This window comes from Gekko japonicus, unplaced genomic scaffold (genome assembly GCF_001447785.1).
Source record: "Gekko japonicus isolate JY-2015 unplaced genomic scaffold, Gekko_japonicus_V1.1 scaffold2791, whole genome shotgun sequence".
NCBI classification, from domain to species: Eukaryota; Metazoa; Chordata; class Lepidosauria; order Squamata; family Gekkonidae; genus Gekko; species Gekko japonicus.
This window is the reverse complement of record NW_015170973.1, coordinates 141467-162573: the sequence shown is the minus strand read 5'-3', so window position 1 is coordinate 162573 and position 21107 is coordinate 141467. Positions and strand designations below refer to the sequence as shown.

General features: G+C 43.2%; 1 protein-coding gene across 1 annotated transcript in view; it reads left to right on the top strand.

Annotated features, from left to right (window-relative positions):
- LOC107116930 (sodium channel protein type 8 subunit alpha-like) overlaps positions 1-21107 on the top strand; it is a 110086-nt gene that overhangs the window by 4093 nt on the left and 84886 nt on the right. Inside the window, 4 exon segments of the mRNA XM_015418956.1 lie at positions 11960-11978; positions 11981-12068; positions 18860-18949; positions 19560-19688. Coding sequence (XP_015274442.1) covers positions 11960-11978; positions 11981-12068; positions 18860-18949; positions 19560-19688 — 326 coding nt within the window.

The window sequence follows — 21107 nt, the reverse complement described above, 5'->3', positions numbered from 1 at the left end:
GATGTGTAGGCAGGGAATGGCAAACCACCTCTGAGTGTCTCTTGCCTTGAAAACCATACAAGGTTGCCCTAAAACAGCTGCACCTTGACGGCACTTTCAACCGCCATGTCATCTTTTGACCTGACACTTCTGTTAACTCTTTATAATATTGTATTTTAAGATAGTAAGAAAGATAGAGAAAGTCTGCATTTTCAAAGGAAACAAATGCTTTGGTGCTGAAGGAATTGGCCTTAAACATCTTTAAAAAATAGATTCATGGAGGATAAGTCTATCAAAGGCTACCAGTCATGGTGACTGAAAGGAGCCTCCACATTCAGAGGCACTAAGCCACTGAATTTCAGGGCTAGGAGGCAACATCAGGGGAAGGCCTCAGCCTCTATGCCCTGTTGTTGGCCCTCAAGAGGAATTGGTTGGCCACTGTGTAAGCTAGGATGCTGGACTAGATGGACCATTGGTCTGATCCAGCAGAGCTCTTCTTAATGTTCTTACATTTTTTTGTTAACTGGGAATGCTATGCAACTTTGTTGCATTGGCACTTTTCACTTGGGCAAAGCAAACGTGAGTCTTTATTTTCATCTCATTTCCCATTTCCTTGCACCAAATTGCAAAATGCATGCATTTTTAACATTCTGGGTGTGTCAACTGCGTACATGCAGTGTAAAACATATAAGAGGTGCAAAAATTATATTAAAATGTTAGAAGAGAAAATAACAGGAACATTTATTTACATTATAACATTTTATTTATTTATTTATATTTACATTTATATCCCGCCCTCCCTGCCATGCGGCAGTCTCAGGGCGGCTAACAGCATCAATAAATATACATTAAAATTCCAGTTAAAACTGTCACTCAATATAAGATCATACCATATAAACATAACTTACAATAAAAGATGGCGATCTTCTAATATCAACTGTCAACTGAATGGTGTTATCAGGCTCCCACCCAGCTATGAAGCCTCAGTTGGTGGCACCGTTGGAACTGTTAGTACAGTTGGTAGTCGGGCCAGGGCAATGAAATCGAGGCGGCACCCTACTTAAAAGCCTGGCAGAGGAGCTTCATTTTACAGGCCCTGCGGAACTGTAAGAGGTGCCGCAGGGCCCTGATGTCCTCTGGGAGCTCGTTCCACCAGTGAGGGGCCACTACTGAAAAGGCCCTGGTCCTCGTTGTAACCAACCTGGCCTCTTTAGGCCCTGGAAGAGCCAGGCAATTTTGCAGGGAAAGGCGGTCCCTTAGGTAAATGGGTCCCTGGCCATAAAGGGCTTTAAAGGTAAGAATCAGCACCTTAAACCGTATCCAGTATGCTATAAGCAGCCATTGCAGGGTTTTTAGGGCGGGCTGGATGTGTTCCCGCATTGGAAGATACAACAACAGCCTCGCCGCTGCATTCTGCACCAGCTGCAGCTTCCAGGTTTGGGAAAAGGGCAGCCCCTTGTAGAGAGCATTGCAGTAATCCAATCTTGAGGTGACCAATGCGTGGATCACCGTTGCTAGGTCATTGCGTTCAAGGAAGGGAATGACATCAGCAATGAAAGTGGGTGGAATGAAAAGGGCTGTACTTTTACATCCCTATAGCTATGGCCCCTCTTCAATAGTGTCTCAGGTTTAGCTTAAGCAAATCAGGGAGTGGATTGGATTTGTACAGCTTGTGATCCAACAGCCATGTCTTGCAGCCTGGTAATAGCCAACCTAGGGTTGCCAAATGGCACTTACCCTTGTGGCGGGGGACTCCAGCCCGGCCCCCGGCGTGTTCGCGCGCGCGCCGCATGCACGTCACAGGGAAGTGACGTCATGACGCCGGGCACGCTGGGGCGGGGCCACAGCCATTTGAGGGGGAAACTCTATATTTTCCCCTCAAATGGCTGTGGCCCCACCCCCAGCGTGCCCGGCGTCATTACGTCACTTCCCTGTGATGTGCACGCGGGGGTGGGGTTTCCCCCGGGGCCCGATTCCGCCGTGGCGGAAATCCGGCCTCCAAAGCGGGGGTTTCCCCGCCCCCCGGCCCGATTTGGTAGCCCTAAGCCAACCTTTTGTTTATACTCCCTGCTTGGGAGTACACAAACAGGGAGGCAGAAGGTGTCACTTGGGAGGCCACCATATAGGGTTAGTTCTGGTTAGCTGTACCTTGACTCGGTGAGTCACAAGTTGTGCAGGGCTGACACCAAAACCCAAACTCCATGGCTTCTTCTATAATCTCCTTTATATCTGTGGTTCATAGATAGCCCCCCACTTTGGGGGAAAAACACATACACATGTAAAGAAGATAGATTCTTTTTGAAAGTAAGGGGTGATAAATGCTTTGAACTGTAGCTTAGTCTTTACCAAGCTGAAAGAAAACCAGGTCATATTCTTTTTTATGTGAGCATGAAGATCTGTGTATATATTCAAATGCTACTGCTTTTTAAAACAATGCATAGGCCAACATATGTTTATTTAAAAATACACGTGCTGTCTTTCTGAGGCAATGGCTCTGAATTTCTCCTGGTAAGGGAGCATAATACCAAAGATAGTGTACCACTAATGGCTAGTCATTGGTTGAACAGAAAGTGCAGCTTAAGAAGTAATAGAGATGCACTTATGATCATATAAAACACCCTTCAGCAGCATAGTGGTGATAACTACTTTTGGAAATGACCATAATGCTTTTTCAGTTATGTAGTGCTTATGAGGGTTAGTATCAGTATTATACTACTGAGGTTATAACTGCTATGAAAATGACAAATACACCCAAGTGAATTAACACCCATCCCCTCAGCTGCTGTGTTCTCTCACTAATACACCTTGCCACCATCACCTCATTTGTAACCAGGGCTGTTTCACTACAAAAGCCAGCCAGCCAGCCATTCACTCACTCACCCATTCATTTATAGTATACTGCATCTCCAGAACCTGTTGAAGGCAGCTTCCAACATAACAGCAGAACAATACCAACAGATAAATAAAACTACCTTGAGCTGGCCCTGGAGTTACCCATAATCCTTACTCACAAACCCACATTTTGTTTCTCTGTCATGCCTTGGATGCGAAGTATTCAGTGTCCATTGGCCAATAGCAGCCCAGCAGGCATGACAGATTTAAACAACCTTCAACAATAAAACTGTCATTGTAGCATTGAAAACAAAGGAGTACATTGGCAGAAGCCTTTCAGGAAAAGTATCTGGCCCGTGATACATGCCATAGATGTTGTTGTTGTTGTTCAGTTGCACAGTCAAGTCCGACTCTTCGTGACCCCATGGACCAGATCCCGCCAGGCCCTCCTGTCTTCCGCCATCCTCTGAAGTTTGCTCAATTTCATGTTCGTTGCATCTATGACACTGTCTAACCATCTCATCCTTTGCCGTCCCCATCTTCTTTGACCTTCAATCTTTCCCAGCAGCAGGGTCTTCTCCAGTGAGTGCTCCCTTCTCATTTGGTGGCCAAAGTATTTGAGCTTCAGTTTCATCATCTGGCCTTCCAGGGAACAGTCAGGGTTGATTTCTTTTAGGATTGACTGATTTGTTCTTCTTGCAATCCAAGGGACTCTCAAGAGTCTTCTCCGGCAGCATAGTTCAAAAGAATCTATTCTTCATGCCATAGATACCATAGTATTAAAATCTCCCAAAGCTGTGGATAAAGTTTCCCCTCGTCTTAAGCAAACACAAGGCTGGAAGCCCCACATTTGGTCTGAAACATATAGTTTTGCCACAAGGGGTTTTGTTAGTGACAGCCTTCTTGTCTGAGATTTTTTAAAATGGAGATGAATTAGAATACTGGGTAGAGGGCTATTATCCTAAAACCAGTTGGGTGGTGGTGTGCTTATAATTCCAAAGGAGTAGCCATGGTAGTCTGTTGCAGCAAAAATCAACAGTCTAGTGACATTTTAAAGACTAACACACGTAATAGGGCTTGAGCCATGCATCAGTTGAAGCGTATTCTGGCTCATAAAAGCTTGTGCTTTATATTCCAAACAAAGCTATTTAAAAATATGTGGGAAGCCTCAGCCAGTGCCACTTATGTGCCTTGCAGAGAACAACACAACTGTATAAGCAGTTGTGGTTTTTTTTTCTAAAATCATTTTGGTCACCATCAGCTATAAACATCCCTGGGAATGGTTTTGATTAACAGCCCCTCCTCCAACTTCCTGCTCTTTATGGAGACGCTGTGTCTCTTCCCACAAAAACTAGAATGGTACGTTTCCTGATTTTGCTGCATTGGCCATGTGGGAAGTTCAACGTCACTGCATTCATTCTCCAAGATTTTTTATCTTCCCACGAAAATTCTAAAATCCATTTTAAAGGCCTTCCTTTCTGAATAATTTGAAATAACATTTCTACTTGAACGTTTGAAATTTTGCCCAGGCTTTTAAAAAATGACATCGTCAATTATATGAAGAGGAGATCTGGATTATGGCTCTATGTTTTAATTCTAACTATAAAGCTGTGTATAGGGGAAAGACCAGATTGGCATGAAGACCCAACTACTTGTCAAACAAAGGATTTGTGATGTAATCAGTGTTTGTGTGTTATGGCTCATAAATAGTCTTCAGCTTTAGATCTAGACTTTCCAGCAGTTAAGTGTACAAATTATTTAAAAAAATCAACTGTACCGAACTATAGGAGAGCTTTTATATTAGTACATTGAAACATTTTGCCATATTCAAACATTGAGGGTCATTACAAGCAAATTCCTTCAAATTATAGTTTTTGTCCTTGTGGTGGCAGGGGTAATAGAAACTGTATCCCAATGATTCCCAACATGATGCCTACTGATATGGGTCCTGTCACCTACTTGCTTCTTTTCCAAATCAGAGGGCCAGTCCTGCCTATCACTGGAACAGAGGCATCACTTTTGGTTCTCCAGGGAGCAGTCATTCAGAAATAGCTGCCGCCATCAGAGGAAGATGTTTGGCTTGGTATCTCCCAACATTTTCTAATGGCAGCCATTTTGCAGTGGCATCCTCTATTCTTCCCCCAAGTTCCAAAGCTGGCCATAGGCTCAACAAGGTTGAAGTTTATAAAGGAGTTAGAGATTAAAGATTTACCTCACTTTTGGCAACTATACTAGGTCATTCCTCAGAAAATCTAGTCACCCTTTTTCTTGCTGGGAATAATTGACATACATATCTGAAAGAGTTGGATTTTTTAAAGTATTCATTGAGACTAGATTTTGGGTAATGGAGACGTTTTGCTAACTAAATATGTTTTAATGGCTTTATTGCATTATTGGAAAAGAATGACTGATAGAGACCAGACTGGCATCATAACTGGGTGGCAGCATTTTCTCCTATTGTATCCCCAAAGCTGAGCAGATAATAATGTTTCTTTGTATCCATGGGTCTTGCAACAGATCTATGTTTTATCGATGAGGAAACTAAGATGGATAGGAAATTTACAGTTCAATCATAACCAGAGTTAAACCCTTCTAAGTCCATTGAAGTCAATGGGTTTAGAAGGGTGAACTCTGTTTAGGACTGCACTGTTAGTAACTTAGAGCCATTTAGTGCGTTGGGCTATACATTATCAGTATCCCCATTGGGAACATCCCAGCCATATAATCAATTAAAATTCATCATGTGAGCCCGTGTCGTTGCTAGAAAGTGGCATTACTATCCATCACAGGCAAAGCAACTCACTGTACAGTTGCTCTAACTCAACACAATGAGTTCCACTAAGTGGTATGGCAGGAAGGGGTGAACTTGCCATGGGGATGCTGATGTCCATGGCAGGCCTGAATTATAAATCAGATCAACAAGTGCATTAATCCAGATTCTTCACATAACAATTCTACATTTTCTCTCGTGGCAATTCCTGATTTTTGGCCTGGCATTCTTCTTCTTGGATACCTCTATACTAGTTTGTGTGTTCACTGGACAACTAATAGGGTCCTATCTTCACCAGTTTCTCCTAACACTCCATCTACCAATAGCACAACTGTAGTCCCGTCACTTTTTAATTCATTTAAAGATTGAACAGGACTTAGAAATGCAACTATGCTAAAAGTGATCAAAGTGGGAGGAAACTCTTTTTAGAAACTATGTAAACGAAGGTAATTGAGTTTCAAGTGGAATGCAGCAAGGAAGGCAGATATGGATCTGATGCTTGCCTTCTCTATTCAAACATTTATTTGATTATATTCCACCTTTCTTCCAGGATAGAACTTAAGGCAATATACATAGGGTTTCTGGGCAGTCTCTCTTACATGTATTGAACCTATATAGTTTCAGATAAGGTTGCTCTATCATGTACCTTTAGATAGGGAGGAATCTTTCTTCGCACCATCCAGACCCAACCTGTATATCGTATGAAAACAACTAATATCATCAGCTCCATAGTCCCCCAGGGTAGGGTTCCCAGGCAACCACCAGGAGCTTTGGGGGCTGGGACGCAGTGTTGCGTACATAATGATGTCACTTTGGGTGAGAAATGGAAGTGAAGTCATGCTGTAGTGACATCCCATTGTTCTAGGAAAATGGGGGGACCCAGAAGTGACATCACATCAATCCAGGAATCACCAGAAACTCTATGGTAAAACCATAGAGATTCTGGCCATTCCTAAAGGGATGTGACATCACTTCAAGTTTTTCCCCAGAAGTAATATCTCATCATGCATGACATGGTGCATTTTTTCTCCTACCACTGCTCAGAGCAGCAGCAGACAAAAAGGATTTCCAGCAGGAGGTCTCTTGCCACACCAGGAGACTGGCAACCCTACCCTTGTTTTCATTTCCCCCTACCCCGTGAAGAGTTTCTTCGCTGGATTAGTGTGTGAACCAGCCCCATATAGAAAACTAGGAATTACCTTAGCCTGTTCCTTATGTGCCAGCTTTCAATGTGCAGAAAGCTTTTTTTGTAGAGGGAAAAATTCAAATCTGTGATCTACCATCTAATGGCTACGGTGGTACAATTCCAGAAAAAACTGGAGTGTGTATGGATTTCTGCACATTTGAATGAGGCCAGAGTCTGAGGTAATGTAGTGACTAAGACCACAAGGTTGGCAGTTCGACGCTCATCTCTGTCATAAATTTACCTTAGGCAAGCCACTCCCAGCTGCAATATAGAGATGATAATAATAGCAGCCTGTATCCTACAGTCCTTTTCTGCTTGCGTAAGTGTTCTTGCACAAGCAGAAGCTCATTTTCAAGTTGCTGAAAAAAGGACTGCACTGAGTTATCCCCATTGTACGCAGTTCTTGGCTTGGATCCAGACGAATGCTTCCACGGGCACAAGGACTTCCACCCATAGAGTGTGAGTTTTTCATCTTCTCTCCTCCACTGGCAGCACAAAATACCCACCCAAAGTCCTGTTCCTGGGAGACGTTTGGTCTGACACAGGGGGGGGGAGTTGAGAAAGCTGCACTCCACAGGCAGAAATCCTTGGTCCTGTGGGAAAGCTAGTCTGTATCTAAGCCTCCTTGTCTTTCACTTGCTCAAGGCATAGCACAGATGCTACTATAGCCTCTGTATTCACATTTTCATCCACTCCCTCAGAACTATCTTTTTGCTCAATTTGATCTTCACTTTCTTTAATGGGACTGCTAGTCTCCAGGCCGCCAGCCCCAAGCATGACTAACTGCATTAGCAGGACAACACTCTGTTTAAGATATGCTGGGCTGTTAATATTGATTGGATTCACTACAATACTGGCCTATGTTGGAAGGATTAGAACAAGATAATGTACGTATATGAAATATTTTGAACATTGAAAGTGTAATTATTCTGTAGTGGGTTTGCCGCATGGATGAAGGACAAAGACTGGCATAGTGCATAGCACGCTTTATTGGTACACAACAAGAGATGCCGCTAACGGCCAGCAGGCCAACTATATACACTCATGGAGACACACCCCTGAGCCCCGTTGGTGGGTTTGAATCTCCCACCACGGTGCTCATTGGCTCACCTGTGGAGGGACTAGGAGCCTAGTCCCTATTGTTCTCCCAGAGTCAAGCTCTGGGATACTCAGTGGCCCCAGTGGCGGCCAGCGGACACCACAGTAATCTTAATGCTTGTTGTGGCCTTCAAGCACCAGACAATATGTGGTCCACTTCCATGCTTCTATTCAAAGGTTTGTTGCACTTGAATAACAAGAGAAGAAATAGTTAATGAATGGTTAATGACCTAGCTTGGTGCCCAGAAGAACTAGATTTGGTTCTGGGGATGGTCTTAGCCAATGGACAGCCCAGGCAGCTGCCCTGGCTCCCATGGTGATGATGGCTCCGTGGTGATGATGGCTCCGTGGTGATGCTGGCTCCCACCCTCATCACACAGGTACAAGGGCCACCCCTTGCTTGGCCCTGGGGTGCAGCAGCCAGGTGGTGGGAGTGATTCTGGAGTCCTATCCTTGACTTTTGGCCAGGGCCTCAGAATCACTAAAGCCACCCTGGTTTGGTTTCTGCTATCAACTGGTCAGTCTCAATTAATGACGTCTGTCTCGTGGAGATCAGTGAGAACTGAGCGCAGTGCTGTGCAATTTGTACTTGGTAAATTCAGTACATGCACTAAAGGACTGCTACCTTAAGTATTGTGATCATTTCATTTTGAGAAGCCCACAAATACCTGACCTTCCAAGTTTTTCTGTTCATGTAAAAATTAGATTTGAGTGCAATTGAATTAATCTGGGTTGGCTTTCTTTTAGTTGTTTCTTTTAGTTGTTTGTTCAGTGTCTCAGTCTCCTTACACTTTATTCCCCCTGCTTTAATTAACATTTAACTACCCTCAGTCTCAATACCAAGTTTAGGAGACCCACTGCTCTTCTGAGTCAAGAGAAGTTCAAGAGTTCAGTTTCTTTTCCCCCTTTGGGTAGGCTGAAGTTTAACACTCACAGGACAGACTGAAGACTTTCTTGTCCCATTTTCCCTACTGCAATTTCCCTACTGCTGCCATGGTTCTGTGCACAGCCTGTACTCCAGTCAAGCCACAGTGAGACAGGCACTGATACACCACAGGGATTCAGTTTTTTCCTGGCCACCTGAGGTATTAGAAGATGGGATGTGAATGTTACTCCCATTGTCATTGCCCAGACCTCCGTCACTACCATGCAGGTCTGAGCTGAGCCCCTGAAAACACTGGTAATGTCATGGGGGCTTGGCTTGCTTGTGGCCACTGAGGTCTTTTGTTAACCACTTTAACCATTTTAGATCTTTTGTTTTAACCATTTCATTTTCTTGTTAGTTCTTGTTCGTAGGTGATCCTGTTTTGCTTATTGGGACAGAGCTATCTATCTTATTGTTAGATAAAATTAGTGTATTCATTGTATAGGTTTCACTGTAATATTATGGCTGTCCTGATGCTGTTCTGAATTTCTGTATGGGAAAGAAAGATGGAGTGTCTTTTGAAAGAAATACATACATAACAGGACTTGGTTGCCATCTCTGCATTATCTCTGACACAGCTCGTAGAGAATAGGAGATACTACCTGTATGCATATTTTGCAATGGACTTTCATCTATTGAGCACATCACATTCCTTTGTCACACAAATAGCAGTCCATCACTTCTGACAAGGGTTGGATTTTCATGGTCTTGGTGTGTTTGAGAAACTGACTGTTAAATAGAGCTTTTAAAAAAATACATCTTTTGTTAACCATTTCAGTTTTCTTATTAGTGCTCAACCTCCCTTTTTGGGGGAGGGGTTGTTTTCACCATATCATAGCATGGTCTAGATGTTGCCCAGCAACTAACCTCCCCTAATCTGTGCTATCTTTGGTTCATATGTGCATGTGTGTGCACACCTGGAAGTCATGGCAACCTCTAGCAACTGACTCCTTCTGGGGGCCTGGAGGATATTCAGAGAGAGGTGACTGAATAAACCCTGCTCCTGCCTCCCACCTTTGGTATTCCAAGGAGGTCTCCCATCCAAGTACTTGCCAGAGTCGACCCTGCTTAGCTTCCAAGTTCTGATGAAATTGGGCTTGCCTGGGCTATCCAGGTCAGGGCACCTAATCTGTGCTATCTTGAAGGGTCACTGTAATTATAAGCTACTGCAGCACTGAAATTGTGTCACTTTACACACTACATTTATTATTACTGTTTTTGTTGTTGTTGTTGTTAATAACGTCGTTCATCGATCATCATTCTTACTGTGACTCAAGACAAAATATTAAAAGCGATTCAATCACTGTACACCTAATATCCTTTAAGGGTATATTAAAATGTAAAGAGTTATGTGATAAATATTTGTTTGCATACTTATGTAGCATGGAGGCATGCTCATCACGGAGCTCTGGTTGCTTTCAGTTCCTCCTTGAGAAAAAGTCAATGGAAAACTCTGTTTTGCTTCTATGTAATGTGTTGGTGGGTATATCATGGGTCTTTGTGCATAGATCCCAGTGGTCATAATTGTACACTGGCCCTCCCTCTGATTCTTGTCCATTGTAATGACAGGCATTCCAGTATGATACAAAACTCTATGATAGCCAAACAAAATGACATAAATATCCAAAAGTCAAACACAAAAGTGTGTTTGTAGTGCTATTGACAATTGGCAACCATATGGTCCTTTTGAAATGGGTTTATTTAGATTCGTGGTCACTACAGCACAAGTTAAGAAGGTGAATCATGAACCATATCACACCCTGTGCTCTCTAGAGGTTCTGAATAGAGACACAAGTCAATATGGCTAGTGTTGCTTTTTTATTATTATGTATGTTGCCATGTCATTGGTTCTCTGCAGAAGAGGTGGGGAAAAGAGCTAGATTGATGACACCAGCATTTGTCAAGACAAATTAGAATTTGAAGTTTCATTGTGAGCTGTATTCTGGTTTTACAAACCACACATAAAACATGGCTCTTCATTAAATCTGACATTGGCCATTGGTTTTAAATCTGAACAAAGCCATTGGTTCATTTTTTTCAATGTTAAGGAATGGCCTGTGAGTGTGTGCCATTACTCCACAATTTCAAAGGGATGGGTGCAATGTTCCCTCTAAGCTGAGTTAGTGTGAGCTAGCTCACACTAACTCAGCTTAGAGGGAACACTGGATGGGTGCATGCTCTGCTCATCTGAAACTGTGCATTATCTGTGCATGCATCAATGCCCCGCAGAGCTGAGGAGTTCAGCTACTATGGGGTTACAGAGGTAAGGCAATCCAGGGTTGCAGGTGTGTATGGATCCTGGTAGCCTGGGTTTCTTTGTGACATTTCCTTGAACCTGGATTTGAGTCAGTGCCCTTTTCCAGTCTGAAGACTGTTGCTTCAAAGGGCCAGATTAATTCTCCACCCAAAAGTGTATGTGTTAACTACGTTCTTAGTTATATGACCATTAATAGCACATCAGAATAGCCCAACAAACACAAAGCAACATGAGGAACAGTAGAAAAGTATGGAGTCCTCAGTTTAAAAAAATTAAAAGCATTCGTCAACTAGGAAAGAGCAAGACAAGGTAGATAGAAATTATTGTTGATGTTAGCTGGGTCCTCCTAGTTGAGATTAATCTATATCATATGTAAGAAGAATTCTGAGCTATATTATTTCAAACTGTAGGTGGGGATAGGTTGTATTTTTCAGTACTCCCCTGGTCTATGGTAAGTCAGCACAAAAGAGAAGGCTACTCTAAATCGGCCTCCTTGACACACTAGCTTACTACATGTGGCCAGTTTTCAACATTGGAAAGCCTTTCGAAATATGACTTTCCACCTAAAGCGGCATAGTCCATATTGCTATTACCTTCATCTATCAGCTAATTATATTTAGAAACAGCTCTATGACTGAAGATTCTTCATATTTATATCTTTGTTTTGTAATAATCCTGATTTGTTCATTTGTTTTGTAATGATCCTGACTTGTTTGTTTGCTAACCCTAACCCATATTTCCAGTGTAAAGAGGAGCTCATGACAGCTTAACATGACCAATACAACTATATTTTAAAACAGTATTAATATCAGCCATGTATAATGCAGTTTTGGATTGAAAGACAAGAGATGATCTATAGATTGTTTTTGTAGTACTGTATAACATCTTTTCTTTCTCTCTTTTTTTCTACAGACCTTTGTAGTACTAAACAGAGTTTCCGATTTAGTGCCACGCCTGCCTTGTACATTTTAAGTCCTTTTAATCTGCTTAGGAGAATAGCTATTAAAATTTTGATACATTCATATCCTTTTAAAAACAGTATAATTTGCCCATTCAGTCCCCGTATTTTCTGCTTTTGCTTGTTTCTGGTGCTGACTTTAAAAAAAGTATGGCACGTGTGGTATACATGTCTTTCATCCAATATGTAATGGTATAGATATGTCACAAGGATATTCAAAATGTCTAGGTAACTCAGTTGGAGGTTATATTGATAGAAGTGGCATAGGTCATATGTATGTGTGTGTATTTGTGACATATTAACATTTGGGTCTAAGGTTTTGCTATTGGATCTGAGTGAGTTAAGACCAGAGTACATACTACATTTGGCATGGGGAAACCACTGAAAAAATGGCTTCCCCATGACAACAACTCCCTCTGACCTCCATAACATTCCACCACATCAGTCAAGCCCATTCGATGCAGGTCTTCATGCTCCACAGTCCCACTGACCATGGGGAGGGAGTCATAGAGGCCAGCAATACAGTAAAAGAAATTTCTAACAGTAAAAATTAAGGTACTTTGGAACAAATTCCCAGAGTAGTTTGGATTATCTCAGGGCTGGATATTGTTGAAAATATTGGGTCAACAGGGAGTTCTACTGTTTGGAAAAGTGTTAAAATATCCAGAATAAAATATCCAGGCCTCCCCCAATCCCTCCCCCCCAAAAAAACCCTGGTGCCATAATTTTTTGGTTTTTTAAAACTACCATACTTCTGTTCATGAAAACGAAACAAGGTTTTTGTGGATGCTCGGCATGACCCAAAAGTACAGCTGGCAACCTGTGCAGATTGGGTGCTTTTTCTCCTTTTGTCAGAGACAGACTACAATTCTCAGGTCCTTGAAATCTAGAAGTCACCTCTATATTCTACAAGAGACAGACACCTTTGCCCCCATCCCCACTGGGCGCTTTGCATACTAAGAAGGTACTCCTGAATATTGTGCTCATTGTAATTATGTACACTGAGGACACTATATAAATAAATAATAAATATTAAATGCTCCCAGTGGTGGACCCTATGGCCTGTTTCCACCAGTGCAAGTTGCTTCCACAGGCAGAATGGGGATTGTTGTCAATCCCTCCCTCCCGTTGCAAACCCTTATATCCACATTTGTTCCTGGAGGTCCCCTGTAGCTTGGGCAGGATTTCAGGAGGGGTGCAAGGGGACTGAGGAGGGAAGTGGAGCTCCACTCATGGACCATTTCAGACCATGTATGATTACCCCTCAGGAGCATGCACATCTCTGGCCAGCTCACTTGGTTTCAAACTGGATACCTGTTATTAACAGGGTTGGTTATTTAACTTATAAGGGAAAGTTCCCATTTGCCCATTGCCCCAGAAGACTGATAGCAGCAAAGAAAGCCAAGCCACAGCAAATCTGCCAGTGCGTTAGGCACCACTTGGCTCAGACCCTTCAGTGGCAGTGATGATCTGTCAGTTTACCAGTTGCCTCCTCCTGTATTGCTGCCAGACTGGGGGAGGAAGAAATGGGTGAGCCAATGCCCATCATTAGTACTGTAGGAGCTGATCATCTTGATTTGCTGCAGACCCATTTTCACTTCCTAGTCCACCCATGCTGTTGTTGTTTTTACAACTGTATGTTCTTGTGTAGTAGATAAGTAAGCCAAAAGCACTGATGCCTTTGCTTTTTATTTTAAGAACGGCGTATGCCTGTGACTGTGCTGTGCTGATGACCTGACTGTAGTTCTTGTAATGTATAGAAAAATCACAACAAATGCTCTTAACTTTTTTTCTACAATTTAACTTTGAAGCATTCAATAGGTGCCTTTAGGCATTTCTTAATCATGTGCCAGGGTCCAGGATAAAAATGAATTGCAACCTACAGGGGAATTAAACAAAGCTTCCAAGGAGGATGCTATCAATCTAAATAACCAATGAAAATATTTTAAAAATCATGAACATTTGGGGAATAAATGGTATCATAGAGTATTTAAAAATCATAGAATGAGGCCCCGGTCACATGGGAGGCTTTGATCCACGAGAGGGACGGATCGGGGCGCAGCAAGCGGGCGCGATCACACTGCAACGTCTGGGAAGCGGTGCGCACCCGTCCCCGATCCGTCTCTTCCGGCTGGAGATGCGGATCAAAAAACTCCCTACAAAACACTACTACCTACCTGAAAATCCGCAGCAGAGGCGGCCGTGGGATCGCCGGCGCACCCGTGAGCTCCCTGGCCAAACTGCACATGTGTGCACATGCGCAGTGGGCTGCCTCGCTCACCAATCTGTGGCTTCCCACCCCTGGCATCTGATCATGCCGGGGAGCAACCTACACGGCGGCTCGGGGATCTGTCTGATCCCGCCGCTGCACGTCTCTTTTGATGCGGCTCAAAAAAGCTGCACTTCAGCTGCACCTTTCCCCCCAGTGTGACCGGGGCCACAGTGTCATTTCACTGAACAATAGAATACGTTGTAGCTCTGTTCTCCCAGGGGTCATCTCAGATTTATATATCAAACTCTTACAAGTTTTGTCTTTTTTTAAAAAATCACATTTTTTCATGTTGTGGAATTTTTCTGCAAACCTGGGGATTTCCCCAAGTTTGTAGATAAATCCCCACCCATCTCAATATGGCCTTATTTTGTAGATTTTTCACTCGGCATTGGGGAGGGCTATGTCTCAGAATTTCCCTTATAAATAAAAGCTGAATGGTGGTGGCACTTCTCTAGAACATTCCACACGCTCCAAAATCAGTTCGCTCTCTGATCTGTCATTCAGAGGGTCTCCCTATCCACTGGCTGCTTTGCCTGAGTCCTGCCTCCAACATTCTAAACATTTTGCTGTTCCTCTCCCCCCCATAGCCAGTCAGAACACAGAGGTTATTTGCATATGCAGCCTCATTGGCCTCTGCCTCGGAACACAGAGGTCGTTTGCATATGCGACTTGATTGGCTTTTGCCTCTAACATTCTAAACAGTTTTGCTGTTCTGAGGTAAAATGTGTCCAATCTCCAGGTGAGGGCTGGAGATCACTCAGAATTACAACTGCTTTCCAGATCGCAGAGATCAGTTCCCCTGGAGAAAATGGTAGGCTCTGTATCCTTATATGCTGCTGAGGTGGCCCCCACATGACAGCCAATGTGACGCAGCAGTCAGGGCTTCAGAGCACGGGAGAGGCTGCAGGTGTGTGGGGGTGGAAAGCTGAAGATTGAGGGGGAAATAAAGGTAGGTTGATGGTTGGCTGGGAAGGAGATAGGGTTGCCAACTCCAGGTGGGAAATTCCTGGAGATGTGAGGGAAGGAGCCTGGAGAGGGTGAGGTTTCAGGAGGCGTGGGACTTCGGACAGGTACAACGCCATAGACTCCACCCTCCAAACCAACTATTCCCTTCTGGGGAACCATCGTTGCCAATATCCAACTATTCCCTTCTGGGGAACCATCGTTGCCAAGATCACTCAAAATTACAACTGTTCTTTAGGTAGCAGAGATCAGTTCCTCTGGAGAAAATGGTGGACTCAGTGTCATTACACCCTGCTGAGGTCGCCACAGCAAATTGACACTGAGTGTCCAAGGCCGGGGCACCCACCCAGAGCCTCTTTCTAGAGGCCGTTGTATTTATTTCTACAACTGACCTTTTTCCTAGTTAGATATAATGAAAATAGTCTTCTGAATATTTAAATGAAAAGCAGGCACAGGTGACTGCACTCAGGACTGGTGGTATAGCATTTAACCCATTTCTTTCTGAATGTCTTCCTGCTAAGGATTAGTGATGGGCATGAACTGGCTCACAAACTAAAGTTTGTCATGAATTTTGGGTGGTTTGTTATTCATGAAGCGATGTTCATGAACTAAAGAGCCACCATTAAGTTCCACAAATTTTAAGGCAGTTTGTGAAGAGCAAAAAGCAGGGATGGCTCCAAGCCATTTAAACCCCTGCTTTCTGCTTTTCATGAAAAATAGCTGAGTGTAGGCTTACCAAACAAATGCTTCCTCAGTGGCTCACAGCATACAGTATCAAAGGTAAACTTACATCGGACAAACAGTATTAGGGTTGCCAAGTCGCGGCGGGGGATCGCATGTCTTTGCAGAATCCCTGCCGTGGGGATGGCGAGACGCATTGCACCCGCCGTTGCCGGGACATGACGCTATGCGCTGCTCTGGCAACAGGGCTCCAAACAGCCCCGTTGCCAGAGCGACGCGGAGCGTCACATCCTGGCGACGGCGGGTGCAGCGTGTGCAGCCGTCCCCATGGTGAGGCTCCTGCCAGGAAATACAATTCCCCCGCCGGAATTTGGTAAGCCTAGCTGAGTGTGGGGGAGCAGAAAGTTTGCAGCTCCCCGCCACTCAGCTGTTTGATTTAAGTGGCTCAGAGCCATTTCACCCCCTGCTTCCTGCTCCCCACAAAAAGTGGGGAGTAGAAAGCAGACATTTGAATGGCTCAGAGTCATTTCATGCCGTGCTTTCTGCTTGCACCCCATTTTTGGCAGGGAACAGAAAGTGAGGCTCAGAGCCATTTAAACCCCTGCTTCCTGCTCCCTGAAAAGCTGCAGAGAACAGAAAGCAGGGTCACAAGCCCATCCAAACCAGTTCAGTTCGCAAACCAACATATTGGTTCATAGTTCAGTTTATGGTTTGGTTAATGGTTCAGCCACGAACCATGAACCAAACTGCAAAATTGCAGTTTGTGTCCATCCCTACTAAGGATTGCCTCCTTTCCAGCACTTTTGAAAAGCACTGTGAATGGAGGGATTTTGAACACAAAAATGTATGGGGGGGGGACAGTTAAGCTGCTTATCCCTTGACAGGAAAAAGAATGATTCAGGATGTCCTTTGAATGCCTGGACAACATTTCCAGACTCAGGAAACTGATTCAATATTGATTAGAAATGCTTCTTTTCTGAATGTGTTCACCAATTGTCTCCAGGAGAATCCGGGTATCTATGACTCAAGTTTATAGTATAATTTCCAAACCACAGCATTGACCGGTTTGGTGTAGAATGACAAGAAGTATGACAGGAGGAAAAGTGTGAGATTGATAATTAAACATATGAATGTTGGGATACTGATGATGTTGTTTATTTTATAGTGTAATTACTTTCATAGACATCTAGTATATTTTGCATGGTTTACAGATGTCTGCTGTGCCTTAGTGGGATGGCACTCAGAGTTTCTATAATTTAAAAAAAAATGTTAAGAAATGTAGAACCTAATTGTTCCTTTCTAATAAACTGGTGAATCTTTTTTTGGATCTGTACTCTTGGAGAATTGCCCAGGACATATCCCTGAAAGGATCACTGTGAAGTATTATGAAATCAAAGGTGAAAGGACTCTTATTTATGCATCAGCTGTTCTCTGCTTACATTACAGTTTTACAGCCTTGACGTTAGGTGTTAAGCAGTGATATCCAAAGGTGAAAGGTGATGTTTTTGTTTTCACTCTTCGGTGATAGATTGATTCATGTGTGGGGTTGAATCAGTCTGTAATGTAGAGGTGAATCCTAACTTGGCCAGAATCAGATTCCCTTCCACCTTCTGTCCTGCTATAACAATGTAAGATTGGTTCAGAGATGATTTGCCATGTGGTCCTCAGATCGGTCACACCCTGCTAGGTCTGTGGAAGTTAATAGGCTTAAAAGGGTACAACTCTGTTTAGGATTGCTTTGTCAGTCCTTGTGTATGAAACTCCTTCAGTGTGTATATTTGTATTTTAATTTTTTTAACTTGAGGCTTGCATTTTCAGCCACTATCTGCACTGTCACTTTTGTTACTCGTTTGTCCCTGTTGCTTCATGGTTTTTTCCCCCATTGTATTTTGCTCTCTCTAGTAGTCCCAGAGGGAGCGAAACACATGTGGAAACGGCGGGGAACCCAAAGCAATAGGGACAAAAGAGTGATAAAAATGGCAGTGCAGAAGTGGCTCCCTAGTTCCACATATGAGACCAAAACCTCCAGCTGAGAGAAATGCAGGCTGCAGTTCCTCCTGGAACCCAGCATTTCAAATTGCAGATGGATATCATATGTACAAATGCTGTCTCATATTACTTAAAAATATACATACACAGAGCATGTCATGGAGAAGAATGAGCTACAACCCATGTCCCTTAAATGGTGAATTTGTATTTATAGTGAGACATTTTTTTCTATACAGGGAGCAGTGAGTCCACATACAAGACACAACATGGAGTCTTAAATGGAACGGCTCATCAAGAATGGCAGTGTATGATTAAACAGCAGCAGAAAGTCTAAAAGGATCAGTATACCTGGTGTGGTCTAAAAGTGTAATGCAGAAGAGCTGTGCACAATTTGGTACTTTTTTTTGTTTGCACCTCTTCGTCCTGTTCTAGTGTAGTACTGCAGCTCAAAGTCAGCTTAGTTAACCAAGAATGGCCCATAGCATGCCAGAGATGTACTTTGGGGCAGTCCTAGAACTTCCTTGGTGGATTGTATCACTCATATCTGGCAGCTCACAGCACAATGATCTACAGGACCAGGACTCCAGTGATCAGGGAAACGCATTAGTATTGCCTATATTAATTAACTACAAAGCCTTAAGAGTATTCTACTCTATTGTAGCAGTGGGGCTGTGGCTGAGTGGCAGAGCATCTGTTTTTCATGTAGATGATCTCAGATTTGGTCCCCTCTACCTAAGACCCTGGAAAGCTGATGCCAGTCAAAGGAAATAGTATTGAGCTTGACAGAAAACAGGCCAGATTCAGTATAAAGCAGTTTCATGTGTTCATTGATGAGAATATTGGGGTTTTCTACCAGGTGTAATAAAAAGAACTTTAGTAGGGGACTTTTCTTAATTTGCAGCTGAATATGCAATATGCTATGTTTCCTTCTTCCTTGACTTTCCTTTACAGTATTTAGCATGATCATTATGTGCACTATTTTGACGAACTGTGTGTTCATGACTTTTAGTAACCCACCGGACTGGTCGAAGCAGGTGGAGTAAGTAACAAAACTGATTTTGTTTTGAATTTCTGAAAATGTTTTGCTTAATCTTTTAGAGCAGTGGTAGCCAATTGGGGAGGGAGAGGCAAGTATGTCAGCTGCATGGCACGAGACGATGCCACTCTAGTTTATGTCCTTGATGTAGTTCTGCTTCTGGCATGTGGCACAGCAGTGGAATCAGAGACAGGAGTGTGAGCCTAACCTTATGCTATAGCCAGGTGCATAGACCCTCCTGATGCCATCCAAATATGCCAGGAACCCCCACTGCCTAGCCTTTTACCACAGACAATACCTATGCTTCAGATCAGCCAGTCACAATTTAAGGGCTGTTGCTTATGTCAGCCAGATTCTGGCAATGTCTGTCAAAACCCCATGAAAGCATTATGCAGTCAAAATTATAGAATCCAAGGGACAAAGACTTATTTAAAATCAATGTTTTAAAAAATTGCAACCAGTCTTCTTTTGTTATAAATGCCACCCTATAAAATTTCAAATATGAAAGTTTGATTTGTATATTTGGCTATTTCTTGGGGGTGGGCACGGAAGTTAGGACATACCTTCTAACAAGTTGTATTCTGTTCTGCTCCGTCATTCTTGGCTCTAACAGGTATACGTTCACTGGTATTTATACATTTGAATCACTTGTGAAAATTATTGCAAGAGGCTTCTGCATAGACGGTTTCACTTTTCTTCGTGATGCATGGAACTGGTTAGACTTCAGTGTCATCATGATGGCGTAAGTTACATGTTTGGTTCTCCTTGTGTCAGCAGGCTCTGTATGTGAGTGAAAGAAATTGCCGGAGGTTGATTTTCAAGAAATCTGAAAGTGACAGATCCACCAACCCCTCCCATCATTCCCGAGTCATTATGAGTAACTTCTAAGTATCTGAAATTCTCATATTAGGATGCAGGACTGAGATCATTCCCCATAAATCTACTGTGTTTGTATTTGAGACCAATCTCATGCAATTAGTTCTAGCTCATTCTTGACCTAAAATCGGTTCTAGGTTATTTGTTGGTTCTGGATTATTCTTGGCCCAGATGAAAGCTAACAATAAGCCTCACGAACTCCAATCCTGGCTCTTCCTCAGGACTTCCTTTTTATTGTAGTTTTATTTTTAATACCCAATGGATCAGTAAATAGAAATGGAATAGAATTATAGATAAAGATGCAGGTCTATCTAGGGAAATGATTCAGTTTGCTTGTTTAATTTCTTTTGCTTTGTTTATATTTGCTTTGTTCTTTTAGCTAGGTCAGTTTGTCTTTCAGATCTGATAAGCAGTGAATAATCCAGCTACTGTGCAACATGTAGAACTCTGCATTCATAGAGACAGAAACTAGACTTCTAGTGTGTTTCAAGCTCTGATGGGTTTGGCTGCTGCTGGCATTGGCGCAGCTGGCATCAACTACTGCTGCACTGAATGCAGCACTTAACCCACTAGAAACTGATTTTTGACAAATTAGATTGGGTCATGTTACTAAATTATTATTTTCTACCGCTAGATGTTTTGATGTTGCACATCTCAATTCGGACTCTTAAAATCCAAAGGGTGTGTGTGACCAGCATTGGAAGGATGATTTTCAACATATGTTCTGAGTGTAATGGGTAGTGGAATCCAGGATTCTGAGGTTTTCTTCCTGGATAGAATAGGCCTCAATGTAATTCTAAACCACAAAAAGTCAAAAACACTAACACATTGATTTGCCTTAACATCTTTCAGAAAGATCTGAAAGATTAACGCATTGTTTTGCCTTAACAAAACGTTAATCTTTAAATTGCCGCACAACACCATTTTCATAATTTGGGGTGATCAGAGGTCGATTCGGGGGGATCGCGGGGGATTGCCGTTTCCCTGGGTGAGGTGTGGGGGGCGGGGCACACAATGAAGCCCCGCCCCCTGCTTCCGGCCGCCTCACTTCCGGCCCTCATTCAGCCAAGAGGAGACAGGAGAAGAGGGAGGGTAAGTTGCTTCCTCCCTGCCTCTTCCCACCCCTGCCTGCCTGGGGCCAGGGAGGGCCTTGGCAGGGCTTCCTCGCACTCCCGCCAGCCTTGCAGGTCCACCGCCAGGCCCCTGATGTCAGGGGATGTGGCATATGCTAATGAGTTATGCTAATGAGTTCCCGTAGCTCTTTTTCTACGAAATGACCCCTGGG